This window comes from Jaculus jaculus, chromosome 6 (assembly GCF_020740685.1).
Source record: "Jaculus jaculus isolate mJacJac1 chromosome 6, mJacJac1.mat.Y.cur, whole genome shotgun sequence".
Lineage (NCBI taxonomy): Eukaryota > Metazoa > Chordata > Mammalia > Rodentia > Dipodidae > Jaculus > Jaculus jaculus.
Window position 1 is genome coordinate 162,074,811 of NC_059107.1, and position 14,090 is coordinate 162,088,900.

General features: G+C 41.8%; 1 protein-coding gene across 1 annotated transcript in view; it reads right to left on the reverse strand.

Moving 5' to 3' along the window:
* Smc1b (structural maintenance of chromosomes 1B) overlaps positions 1–14,090 on the reverse strand; it is an 82,526-nt gene that overhangs the window by 687 nt on the left and 67,749 nt on the right. Inside the window, exons 20-24 of the mRNA XM_004650386.2 lie at positions 8,837–8,993; positions 7,931–8,085; positions 6,262–6,413; positions 3,791–3,860; positions 156–266 (exon numbers count right to left, since the gene is read on the reverse strand). Coding sequence (XP_004650443.2) covers positions 156–266; positions 3,791–3,860; positions 6,262–6,413; positions 7,931–8,085; positions 8,837–8,993 — 645 coding nt within the window. The remainder of the gene's footprint in view (positions 1–155; positions 267–3,790; positions 3,861–6,261; positions 6,414–7,930; positions 8,086–8,836; positions 8,994–14,090) is intronic.

A 14,090-nucleotide genomic window follows, 5' to 3' on the forward strand; every position in this document is an offset into this window, starting at 1 on the left:
CGTTACTCTTACATCTTGTTTAAAATTCACTTGACTTATATTTATCAACTAGAGAAACTGAGAACTATCTACAGACTCCATGGGCCGTAGATTATTGAAGGAAATGCTGGCCAACAAGGATGGAGGAGTTTCTGTGGCCACTGTGAGTCTCTCACCTCTGGGTAGATGCCTATCAGTGCATCGGCTCTGGAGTAGAACTCTTCTTTCAGCGAGATGACTATCATCTGAAACTGTTCTTGTGTTTGCTCTTTAATGTAGCTTGAAACCTAAGAGGCCATAAAAAGCACACATTTCACTGGCAAGGAAAGGCCTCCTTTGGGCTCTGGGGACTGTGACTGTGCTATCTTCCTCGTAACTCAGTGAATCCACAACTGCAGAACTACAAAGAGCTTAGCTACCAAAATAAAACCATCATTAAACTTGCCCATCTAAAACTTAAGTGCCTTTTGTTTGTAGTCTTGTGGAGGGCAAACTGCCCCTCATATTTTGTAAGGGTGAAGGAGGGCTGGTATTTACTTTCCACTTCCTATTATGTCAACTCAATGAGAAAAATGTGGACACTGTATATGTTTTGGTAAGTCTTCTGATTAGTGGCAAACTCTGGCTCCTCAGGAAGCTCAATTCCAAGGAGATAAAGGAAAGAAAGCTGGTACATGCCTATAATCCCAGCACTCTGGAGGGAGGTGAAGGCAGGATGGTCAGGAGTTCAAGGTCATCCTCCGGCTACATAGGGTGTTTGAGGCCAGCCTGAATTATGAGACTGTCTAAAGGAGGACAAGGAAGACGAAGAACAACAAAATAAATTCCAGATAAAAACAAATCTTTTGAACAATTCAATCAAAACTTGGGAACAGTATTGACAGTCCAATAAGATACTACTTGCTCACTGGAACAGAGATTGCTGGGGGCGGGGGACAGAGAATGCCTTGGTGCTAACTACTTTAGGGTATTAAATATGCGTTTGAAGCAAGCATTGCAGCTTCAGGGCTAAAGTCACCAGCTAAGGTGAATGAGAGGAGGGCAAATACTCTTGGCTAAGAGACTACACTCAGAAGGAGCTCCAGTATTAGAGCCTTAGTGAGAATGATACAAGAATGAGTCTTGGGATAGTAAGAGGGAAAGGAGACACGATGCTGTTATAGTTTGGATATGAATTGTCCTTAGCCTTTGGCTCTATTGGAGAAGGATTTCCTTGGATCTGAGCTTTCTTAAGATGGGGCTAGTGGAAGGATGTTAAGCCTAAGGATATTGAGACCCCAGCCCCTTCCTTTCTCTTCACTTTCTGACTGTGATGAGGTGAATGGCTGCTTCTGCCATATGCTGCCTTTGATGTGCTGCCTTACCACAGACCCAAAAACAATGCACCAACTGCCATGGGCAGAAATCTCTAAAACAGCCAAAATAAACCTTTTTCAGCTAGTTACCTTGGGCATTTTATAATAATGGAAAGTAGACAGAGGCAAAGATGCTAGGGTATACATTCTGTTTAGATAGTTATCTATCATAAATGTTAAGTACCCCGATCACAAGAGACTGTTTCATGGTTGCTTATAATACATAACTGCATCACTGAGCAGGGAGTGCCAGGAATGAAATCTCAAAGGGACCATGGAATCAAAAGGCTCTGATAAATAGGGCTGAAAAGATGGCTTAGAAGTTAAGACACTTGCTTGCAAAGCCAAAGGACCCAGGTTTTATTCCCCAGGACCCACGTAAGCCAGATGCACAAGGCGGTGCATGCATCTAGAGTTCATTGCAGTGGCTGGAGGCCGTGGTGCACCTATTCTATCTATCTATCTCTCAAATAAACAAATAAGAAAGAAATATTTTAAAAAGTATTTTAAAAGGCTCTGACAAGCCAGAAGCTAACATGACTTTTTTTTGTTTGTTTGCTTGTTTTCAAAGCAGGGTCTCAGTCTACCTCTGGCTGACCTGGAATTCACTATGTAGTCTCAGGGTGGCCCGAACTCATGGTGATCCTCCTACCTCTGCCTTCCGAGGGCTGGGATTAAAGGCATGCGGCACCACACCCAGCATGACTCTTAAATTAGATCTAGACACTGGAAATGCCACCAATGTAAATATCTAGATTTTTGCTTAAATGCAGTCAATTATAAGAAAGGAAGTCAGGCCCAGCGTGGTGGTGAATGCCTTTAATCCCAGCACTGGGGAGGCAGAAGTAGGAGGACTTCCATGAGTTCGAAGCCACCCTGAGACTACATAGTGAATTCCAGGTCAGCCTAGGCTAGAGTGAGACCCAACCACAAGAAAACAAAACAACAAAAAAGGAAGTCAACAAAAGATATTCTTCCAACAGGGTATGGGCTACAAAGTGCCAGTATTAACCTCCTGGCAGGAGACTGCTCTCCAGGCATGCCCAAGGCGGGGAGGACTGAGTCACCTGCTAAGGTGAATGGCAAGTGACAGAAACTACTTTTGCCTGAGTCATGCTGCCATTCAAGAGACAAATCAAGATTTTATTTTGTTCCTAAATTTTCCTTCTCCTAACTACCATAAAGTTTTTGGTAGACTTTTTCTGGGTATAGAGCTGAGATGCTCTGTATCCATTTTGAAGAGTAGTCTCTTCCACTGGATGTAGGTTAGATGGATACCTTTGTATTACTATTAGGAGTTACCTCAGGCTGCAGTGGCTTGCTAGGGCATTTTCTGTTAAGACTTCACAGAATTAAATCAGGGAGATTCCAAGGTGGTGAACCTGCTGGGTAGCACCCAGGGCTGTAAACCTCTTAGGGATAAGTTCACAAGACTAGATTTTAAACCAGAATGCCAGTTTAAAAGCAAATACTGGGCTGGAGAGATGGCTTAGCAGTTAAGATGCTTGCCTGCAAGGCCTAACAAACCAAGTTTGACTCCCAAGTGCCAACATAAAGCCAGGTGCACAAGGTGGCACATCCATCTGGAGTTCATTTGCAGCCCATTCTCTCTGTCTACTCTCTCTGCTTGCAAGAAAATAAATACAAATATTTTAAAATTATTTACAAGTAAATACTGAGAAATGAATGTCAGCACAAACAGCCTTGGAAGATGATGGGTCTAGGCTCAGAACCAGATGGGTTTGATCCCTCCATCTCCCAAGTAGGTGAAGTCTGGGCCTGAAACTCTCCTGAATCTCTGCCAGAATGAGCATTGTCTGTTGGCTGTGTTCTGTGTTCAGGTGACCCTTTTTCTCATGTCCATAATTACTACAGTTAAGAGGTGTGGTCACAGAGGCTGTTTCTTGAAAATGGCTTTATGAAAAAAAAAATAGCTTTATGAGATGATCTGGCCACTGATCTTTGCTGACTGCAGTTAACTTTTGAGAGTTAAACTTTCTCTAGTGCATCTCAAATAAGAAAAAACAGAATTGTGCACAAATGTAGTAATTAGAGAGTTTGATAAAATCAAGATAGAACTTTGAACTTTAATTCCTTTGGAATTTTATTTAGAGATGTTATTCTTGGACTTTAATAAACAACTTATTTGTACCATGAAATCGCATAAACCCACCTGCCACAGGGCCTGTGCTATTAGGGACTCACTGTTTCCAAACACTTAAGTCTGAGAAGAAGCAGACTGAGTCATCAGTGACTGTCATTTGACCCGTGTTGGTTTCTCTAAACTTGAATGAAAACAGCTCTGAAGCATCTTGTTTTTAGATATTTCACTTTACTTTAAAAGTATTGATTTAGTGATTATTGCTGGTCCCACATTCCAGCTTGGGGGTAAACTGCCTCTGATCACAACATGAATCTGGAATTCTATTGCAAAGTGAAAGCATAGAGAAACTTACCTTGCCGATATTAGTATTGTCGAGGGCTGCATCTACTTCATCTAAAACAAAGAATGGAGCAGGCCGAAAACTAGAAAGAAATTACAAGCTGGTAAGTTACAACTTTCTACACTAGATAGGAACTTGAAGGATGATATTCCGCCCACTGATCTTTCAAAGTCTCTTGCTAATCCTTTATCTCCAACTTCCTGGGGACTTGGTGGTCAGCACCTTCTTGTATCTAGCTAGCTGCCTTGGTGGTTTCATCTGTTGTAATGCTGTCCAAATTCTGATGACACTGGGAATGTAGCTCAGTGGTAGATTCCTTGCCTAGCATGCACAAAGCCCTAATCCCTTCTTAGCAGGGGGGCTTTTTAAAGTGTATGGCACACACCTGTAATCTCAGCACTTGGGAGGCTAAGGTAAAAGGATCATGAGCTTGAGGTCAGCCTGGGGTACACAGTAAGGCCCTGTCTCAAAGCAACAAACTAAACAAATACTGACTGCTTCCATGCTTCCACCAATAGTTCTCACTGCTTACTGGGCAGTTCCACATAGCTATCTAACAAGCACTTCACTTGCCCCTCTACTAACTCCCTTCCCTGGTTGTCTCCACTGTAGTTAGTGGCAGCTCTTAACAATTCTAGTTGTGTGTAGGCCAAGCCCATGGAGTTATCCTTCACACCCCAAGCCCATCACTTAACACCCTTGGGCTCTCATAACAGTCCAACTCACTATCTTTCATCTTGGTTGTTTACAATAGCTGCCCAAGAGGCTGAGGAGATGGCTCAGCAGGTATGAGCACTTACTATGCAAGCACAAAGGCCTGATTTGAGTCTCAGTGCCCATGTAAAAAGCCGGGCATGACTACATATGCCCCAGTGCTAAGGGCAGAAGAGAGAGAATTGATGGGCCCTCTGGTCAGTTAGTCTAACTGAGGTACAGGGAACTGCAGGTTCAGTGAGAGACTCTATCTCCAGAAAATAAGGTAGAACAGACACCTAGTGTCTTCCTCTGGCCTCTGCATGTTTATGCAAGGGGCATACATAAGCATACACCACATGCACGCATGTGCAAAGTAGCTTCCTAATCCTGTGCCTTCCACTACTTCTCACATGCCAGGCTCACTCTGCTCTTAAAGCATTTTTACTTGCTGTTCCTTATATCTAAGACATTCTTCCCTTAGCTATCTACATGACTTAGTCCTTTTGCTTAAATGTTACTTTCTCAAACATGCCTTCCTTAACACTCTTCAACAACTTAATATTATAAGTTCTTTTGGGTACCCATGTCTGTAGTGCTTTATTTTCTTTCTCTAAGGGACTTGGCGTTTTCAAATAACTGCTATATTAGACAACTAGCTTACTAATACACTTTAGTTATTATCTTCTCCAACTACAATGAAGCTCCCCTGCTGGAATTGAACATAGGGTCTCACACAAGACATATACACTTTACTGCTGAGCTATATCCCACACAAAAAGCATTTTCTTGGCAAGAAAATGGAATTATTATCATTATTATTAATTACAGACATACTTAGTATGGATACATCATTTGTTGGTACCATCCTTCCCCTTGTCCCTGTCCCCATTCTGCTAGGGGCCCTCAGTAGGGTTGTAGATTTTCCCCGTGGGGTTATGGGTTATGCGTTGTGGGAGCAGCAGTCAGTCAGTTACTGGGGAGAGACAGTGTCTCTGGGCATGATGTCCCAACTTGTGGCTCTAACAGTCTTTCTGCCCTCTTTCGGCAAAATTCCCTGAGCCATGTTGGGTGTATTTTGAGTTTGCTTCAGTTATGGGCTCTTATGAGCCTCTGGATCTCTCCTTCACCCTGGTGCTGATTATCAGGCTCATCATGGAAGCTGCACTGAGGATGGCAGTTTGTTTCATTCACAGAAACCTCTCCAGAGCCAGCAACAGTAGTTGTTGATCTGTTGAGTGAAGGGACAAGACGCCACCTAGTGACAGCTATTCTGCTAAGTTCTGAGTCCTTCCCTGCTATATGAACTCTTCCCTTTTCTTGTGGGACACTATTCCATTTATCTCCCTCTGAGACCAGTGAAAAGCAGCTGTGAATTGATTGTGCTCTTTGCTCCCATTGATGGAAACAGAAATACAGCAGCACCTACATCTTGGATTGTCACCTTCCGCTATGAATACTAAAAGCTGCCAATGGTTGTAACTTACTAATTTTTGCTTCTTGATTTGTAATGTGAAGGAAAACAGTGCAACTGTCATCAGGTATCTGAATGTGGCCTAGGAAATTATTTCCTTTTCTATAAAGCTAGCAAATCAGTAGCTATTGATACAAAAATACTTAAAAAGACTAAATTCTTAGATTTGCTGTCTAAATTATTATAGGTTTAAACCAATCTGAATTGTCTGGCTGAAAAAAGTAGGTCTGTACAGTTTTGCTAAACATTATTGAAGAAAGTAAGTTTTCTTGATTTATGTGCTGATATAAAACTGAGTATCCTGTTGTGGCCTTACCTGTGTACGGCAAACAGGAGAGCCAAAGCTGCCACACACTTTTCTCCTCCTGACAGATTGTCCATTGGCATAAACCGTTTGCCTGGGGCCACACAGTTATAGCTAATGCCATCTAAGTAAGGTTCTTCAGGGTTCTCTGGGCTAAGAAATGCCTGAAACAGACAAGTAATCAGTAAAATTCAACTTGTGTGTACTTCAATGCAAAGTATTGTATTGGTTATATTTTCCTCTACTTTGTGAGGCAAACATGATAACCATTATACTATGGAAACCCATTTCCTCCATTTTGATGGAATATCTGTAAATGATACATTTAATTCTGCATTTAATCACAGACACCAGGGTTTTATGGATCAAGAGGAGACAGATGTTTTAATAGGCCTGGAGAGATGGCTTAGCAGATAAGGCACTTGCCTGCCAAAGCCTAAGGACCCAAGGTCCATGGCCCAGTACCCATGTACATAAGCCAGGTACACAAGATGTTGCATGTGTCAGGAGTTCATGTGCAGTGGCTAGAAGCACTGGCATGCTCATGATCTCTCTCTCCCTCTCTCTCAAATAAATAAATATTTTTTAAAAAGAAAATATTCTAACTCACGCAAGAATCAGATCTTTCCACCAGACTACCAGTCAAACCTCAGCAGTGCACTCCAGTCTCAGGAGAGGTCTTTATCAATTCATGCATTGATCCATTCATCAGACTTCCTGCATACTTATTCTTCTCAAGGAATTACTGGGTTTACCATATATTTAGTGAAACTAAGTTATTCCCAGTTGAAATTTTAAAATTCAGATCTAGGGACTGGAGAGATGGCTTAGCAATTAAGCACTTGCCTGTAAAGCCAAAGGACACAGGTTTGAGGCTCAATTCCCTAGGACCAATGTAAGCCAGATGCACAAGTTGACGCATGCATCTGGAGTTCATTTGCAGTGGCTGGAGGCCCTGGTATGCCCATTTTCTATCTATCTGCCTCTTCCTCTCTCTGTCTGTCTGTTGCCCTCAAATAAATTTTAAAAAATGAAAAAATGGTTTCCTTATAAAAATTCAGAACTAGGAATATCTCTATCATAACATGAACCAAAAGCAGGGAGGTATATAGTCCTGAACTACATCTTTATTCCATATTCAATCCCACAAGTATTTGTGTGGCTATTGATAAAGAAATGGGGTTGTGGATAGCCAAGAGGCTCATTCAAAGGGAAATTATTTGGATAAGTTTCTGCCTTTAGTTTTTTTCCTTCTCTGATACTCGGACCAAGGGTATGGACCAAGCATTTCCTCTACACTGACCCCACCTTTACCACAGAGACCCACAGTTTTGTAAAGTCAAATTAGTACCAGAAAACAGAATTTCAGCACTTAAAAGAGAATTTAGAAGAGCAAATGACTTTCCATACTAACAAAACAGACATCCTATGGTTTATGAGCAAATTCACTCATTTTTCAAGTGCAAAAACAGGTCCAGGATGGTTTTGACTTGCCTGTGCTGCCAGGGTAGTGAGTAAGATCAGCAGTACAGGTCTTGGTAAGCAGTCTTTATGAACTGACTTTGTACCTCAATGAATCACTCAAAGAACATGCAGTAATTTATTGACTTCCCACCAGAACGCAAACACAAGCCTCCTAGGACACAAAACTCCTCCTAGTGTTGGGCTGAAGAATACATACCTGGGCACTGTTATTTCTGCAAAGCTTCTTGTAGATTTGATCAATGGAAACTGAGACGTGCTCAAAACACTGGTTGAAAAGGTCGCATCTTCTTTTTTTCACTTGTTCAAACTCTTGCCTAGATATTCTGGCTTCCTTTCTGCTGGCCTCAAAAGCTAAGAGAGAATCGATGTTCTTTATTTGGGAGACTACTGGAAGGTTCATCTTCAAATTTAACTTCTACAAAATTTTTGAATTGAACTTTGAGTTTAGTTTTTCTTAAATAAATCTACTTTCAAAGTACTTAAAAATTGATGAACCCTTTTTGGGGCAGGGATAATTTGTATATAGTTAGCAATTTCTGTTAGAGTATTTAATGTGTCCATTTTGCTAGTATGGAAAACTATATCATATCTGTTATAAAAATAACCAATAAATCTATTTTTTATGGAGGAAGGGATTTATTGAAGCTTACAGATTCAGGGGAAGTTCCATCTAAATCTATATTTTAGAGATAGGTTCTTGTGAAGTCCAAGCTGGCCTCAAACTCTCTATGCAGCTGAGGATGGTCCTGAACTTCTGACTTACCTCCTTCAACCTCCCAAGTGCTAGGATTACAAATATGCATCACCATGCTTGATTTATGAGGTACTGAGGATTGAACCTAGGGCGTTGTGAATGCTAGGCAAGCACTCTACCAGGTAAGCTACAAACACAGCCCCAATAAGCCTATTTTTAAGTTAAAACAGAACTCTTTTCATAAGGAAGAACTTTGTGATTCAGTATTAAAAACATTAATATAAGACAACAGAAGAAAATATATAATAACAAAAGAAAGGTATAATCCAGGGACACTGTTGGCATGTATTACAGAGTTCAAAATACCCATGAATATAATCTTGCTAACAACTATAAACTCAATTTTACCATCAATGGACTCTTGAAACTTGTCTCTGACAGTCTTTAAGTTCTCCAGTGCTCGTAAGTTTGGGGCTCCTGTCTTCAATAAGATATCTTCCTGGGATGCTACTTGCTGTAAAAGGCATGTAAGATGGGCTTCTATCTCCCTATCAGATTGTAGAGCCTGTTGGCAAAGAACAACAGTAATTGATGTGTTTTTTTATATACAAGGTAAGGCGTGAGCACTGGACTGCTACAATCTTTGTTCTTTGAGGTTTTATACAGGGTCTTGCCATATAGTGTCTGGCCTGGTGCTCACTATGTAGTCCAGGCTGGCCTTAAACTTGAAGCAATCCTTCCGACTTAGCCTCCCAAGTGCTGGAATTCAAGTTTCCACCACCATACCTGGAAATAACAGGACCATCTAACACCACTAGCTCCATTTCTTCCCTCTAGAAGCTGCCCTGGTGCCTGGAGCCACAGCCATGCAAGTAGTAGTGTCTGTAGCTTCCCTACTTGACTGTGCCTTTCATGTCTCCAGTATTGACATACTGCTTTTGGAACATGCTTTACCTCATTTATTTATGTACTTTTTATTTTAGAGAGAGTAAGGGAGGGAGAAAGAGACAGAGAGAAAGAGAGAATTGGCACACCAGGGCCTTACCCATTGCAATTGAACTCCAGATGCCTTGACCACCTAGTGGGCATGTGCAACCTTGTGCTTGCCTCACCTTTGTGTATCTGGCTTACATGGGACCTTGAGAGTCAAACATGGGGTCCTTGGGCTTTGCAGGCAAGCACCCTAACCACTAAGCAATCTCTCCAGCCCTCACTTATTTTTTATGTATGCGTGTAAACTATATATGTGGTATGGTGTGTGTGATGTATGGTGTATGCATGTGTGTGTACAGATGTGGCCCCATGTGTGTGCATATGGAGGTCAGAGAGGAGAATGTTAGGTATCCTTCTCTTATCGCTCATCTGCATACTTCCTTGAGACAGACCACTGTCCATCAGCAAGACCCAGCAATTCTCCAGGCTCTGCCCCCCCAGCCCCATAGACAGAGTTACAGGCATGTATGGCTATGACCAGGTTTTTACATGGGTTGTGGGCAGTTACACATGGCTGTCTCCAGCCCGAGGTCCTCATGCTTAAGTGCCAAGCACTCTGAATTGCTGAACCATCTCCCCAGTCCTCCTTTCTTATGTTTTTTCTGCAAAAAAGATGAAAATTCAGAGGCTGGAGAGATGGCCTAGCAGTTATGATGCTTACCCACAAAGTCTAACCACTAGAGTCTGATTAGCCAGTGCCCACATAAATCCAGATGCACAAGGTGGCACATACATCTGAAGTTCATTTACAGTGGCTGGAGGCCCTGGTGTGCCTATTCTGTTTGCCTGTCTTCTATCTCTCTCAGCTTGTAAATAAATAAATAAACAAACAAATGTTTTTAAAAAGTGAAAATTCATTACTAACCCAAGTTTCCTTGTTCATTAAAAACTAGTTACCTACTAATCTACTATTAGACATTGAAGCTTCATTAATAGAAACTATTCAGTCTTTGCCTTTAAAGTTCTCACATGGAGGTCAGATATATAAGCCAGCATTTACACCAGGGTGAAAAAGCATCTCTATGGAAGTTGTCAATAGAAAGTTAAAGAAGAAAGTCTTTTCACAGGGCAAACATGGACACTACAGGCAAAGAGAATCTAAACCCCCAGAAAGTCTACTACTTAACCTGAAAGCCATGAGGGAAGAGGCAAGGGAAAAGTGTGGCCACATCCTTCCACAAAACCTTTCTTGACTCCAAATGGGCGTTAATTAATATACAATAAAGGTAACTTTCAATTCACGGATAAGAGGCTTATTTAAAAACCGAGTAAGCTAATAACTTGAGTGACTTAAAACAAACAAACAAAAAGAATGGAAAGCCAGGCATGGCGGCACACGCCTTTAATGTCAGCACTTGGGAAGCAGAGGTAGGAGGATCATCATGAGTTTGAGGCCACTCTGAGACTACATAGTGAATTCCAGGTCAGCCTGGGCCAGAGTGAGACCCTACCTCGGAAAACCAGAATAAATAAATAAATAATGGAGGCCAAGTAGATGGCTCACTTGGTAAGGTGCTTGCTGCATAGGCATGAGGGCCTGAGTTTGGATGCCCAACATCCATGTAAATAAATGCCAGGCATGGTGTCATGTGCCTATAACCCCAACACTTGGGAGGTGGAGACAGGTGGATCTCTGTGGCAAGGCTAGCTAGAATTAGTGATTTATGGGTTCAATGAAAAGAGAGCAGTTGAAGAAGAAACCTGATGTTGACCTCTGGTCTCCATGTGCATACGCACACATATGATCATGCACACACACCATATACACATACAGTAAACAAATTAGCAAATGATAAATAATACAACAAATTTCAGGGGAAATGAATCAATCTCCCTTTTCTTTCTTTTTCTTCTAGGTAGGGTATTACTCTAGTCAGGTTAACTTGGAATTCACTATGTAGTCTCAGAGTGGTCTCAAACTCACAATGATCCTCCTACTTCTGCCTCCTGAGTGCTGGGATTACAGGCATGTGCTACCATGCCTGCATTTTTTTAAAGTTCTTTTTTATTTGTAAGGAGGGAGAGAGAGAGAGAGATAGAGAACATGAGTATCCCAGGACATCCTGCCACTTGCAAACAAATTCCAGATGCATGCACCACTTTGTGCATCTGGCTTTATATGGGTATGGAGAATTGAACCCAGGCCATCAGGCTTTGCAAGCAAGTACCTTTAACTGCTGGGCTACCTCTCCATCCCCAATCTCCCCTTTCTTGACAACACAGCCCATGCTTTGGGCCAGCTGACCTGTTCTTTTATGAGAAGTCCAGGGGCTAGGAAGTGGGTATCCTGACTCAGAGGAAGGCTAACTAAGTTTACCTCCAGAAACTACTTCAGGAATGAACATGTGATCCTTTACAGACCCTGTAACCAGGGGACAGTGCTTTAGGCTTTCTATGAAAACCTCCCTTCAATTTTAGAACAGTGTTTATGAAAAAAGAATACTTACATCAAAGAGAATAAAAGAGATTTTTCTGGAGCCAAATATATATGACCATGGCCCAGGATTTAGGCTACCTCAAATACCATGCTTTAATGTGGTAGCAGTATTATGAACTTTTTTGTAGTAATAGAACAAACAAAGTTATAACAAGGTACTTTTGAAATAAATGGTGGAGCCATTAGGAAGGTGGATTATAACAAAGTTGGAAAATATCTTGTTATAGGCCTTCTATGTGATTTGATGACATTCTTAACCTTTGAGTTGGTGGAAGCTCATGGTCTGTTTGTACCTTCCAAAAGGGTTTAGGTTACATACAGAGGTGGCCAATAAATGGCTATTTAAGGGGCTACAATAGCCCAAGATAATTGGGCTTTCTATTCCATCTCTCCAAAATCACAACTGGAAAATGTTACACAGGTGTGGCACTTTTGTCTGGGAACTTCAGATCACAGTGGCACCATCCCACAAGGCAGGTTCCCTTTCTTTCAAGGTGCTGGCAGTGTGTGGGGCCGCTCAGACAGCTACATTCACTGTGCAGTATGTGGGGAAATTCAGACAGCTACATTCACTGTGCAGTGTGTGGGGAAATTCAGACAGCTACATTCACTGTGCAGTGTGTGGGGACGCTCAGACAGCTACATTCACTGTGCAGTGCCTGGGGAAGCTCTGATGGCTATATTCACAGTGCCCTCATGAATTTTTCCTTAGGCATAAAAGAAAACTGTTGCTTCAGGAATGCCAGAGAGAGTTGCTAAAGTTTCAAGGGACTTGGAGTCTGTGCCATGCCCTGCAGTTATCAAGGGTTTGCCACCCTCTCATCTATGGCACTCTCACCCCATGTGCCCACTGCACTAAGACACCTCTTAGTGATCATCTCTGTGTGCCACAAAACTCTGTAAAGTTTTGTGTTTACTGTGAACCTACCAGAAGGTAAAGTTTCTTTTTTTGACTGACATGACATACGATAGCCATGATACTATGCTAAAGCCCTGGCAGGACAGGCACCTGTAACCTCCCTTTGGATCTCAGACTGTCACCTTTGCAGATCAGTATTTACTAGGCATTCAGGAACCTGAGCTGCAGCTGACCTCCTGAAAAGAGACAAGGGCTTCCACTTTTTACTGAAGGAATGAACCGAGGAACAAAGAATGTTGCCAGACCCACACCAACACTCAAGGACACTGAGACAAGAGGATCCTTAGTTCAAGGTGAGCTGGTCTCTCCAGTAAGACTATCTCAAATACCTGTTTACTGTGATACTGTGATATAATATGCACTTGGCCTTTATGTGGGTACCTGGCTCAGAGTTCCTAAAAGCCTTGACATTTACTTCTACAGAGTTGGGATGAGAGGAATACTGTTTATTATTCACAATGTGCTCCTTTCCACTGCACTTGAGTGGGGACTGATGGCAAGAAGAACCAACTATTAGTGATGCATCTCTGGGAAGAAAGAAGGGTTGAATATTGTGTTTAATCACCAATTAAATGTTTAACAATTTAATTAACCATGCCTACAGGAGGGTGTACAGATCGGTGAACACAGAGACATGCTTGAAGGGCAGAGTATCTGGAGGAAGCATGCAAGCCTTGCACCTTTCTCCACATCTGGTTCTATGTATCTATTCTATGTGTCCTGTTTGAAACAATTTCCTTAATGATACATTAGTGAATGTAAAGTTAATTTTCTGAGTTACTCTGGCAAATTATCATACCTGAGAATGAGACTATGAGAACCACTGACTGCCTGGCATCTGAAGTTCAAGCAGTCTTGTGACCTTAAATTGTTGGAACTGATGCCACTCCAGACAGTGCCAAAACTGAACTAATCTCTAGAATCACCAGCAGGTGTTTAGAAAATGAAAGAACTATTTATTGTGAAAAAGACACACATATTTGGTTTTGAAAGTACTGTTAATAAAATTTTTTTTAAAATGTGTGTGCAGGTCAGAGGATAACCTTTAGTATCATTTCTTAGGAACACTAACCACCTTTTAAGAATTATTTATTTATTTGGAGAGAGAGAGAGAAACAGGAGAGAGAGAGAGGAGAAGAGAAGATAGGCATACAGAGAGAGAATGGGCATGCCAGGGCCTCTAGCCACTGCAAATGAACTCCAGATGTATGTGCCCCTTGTGTATCTGGCTTATGTGGGTCCTGTAGAATTAAACCTGGGTCCTTTGGCTTTGTAGGCAAACTCCTTAACCACTAAGCCATTTCTCTAGCCCA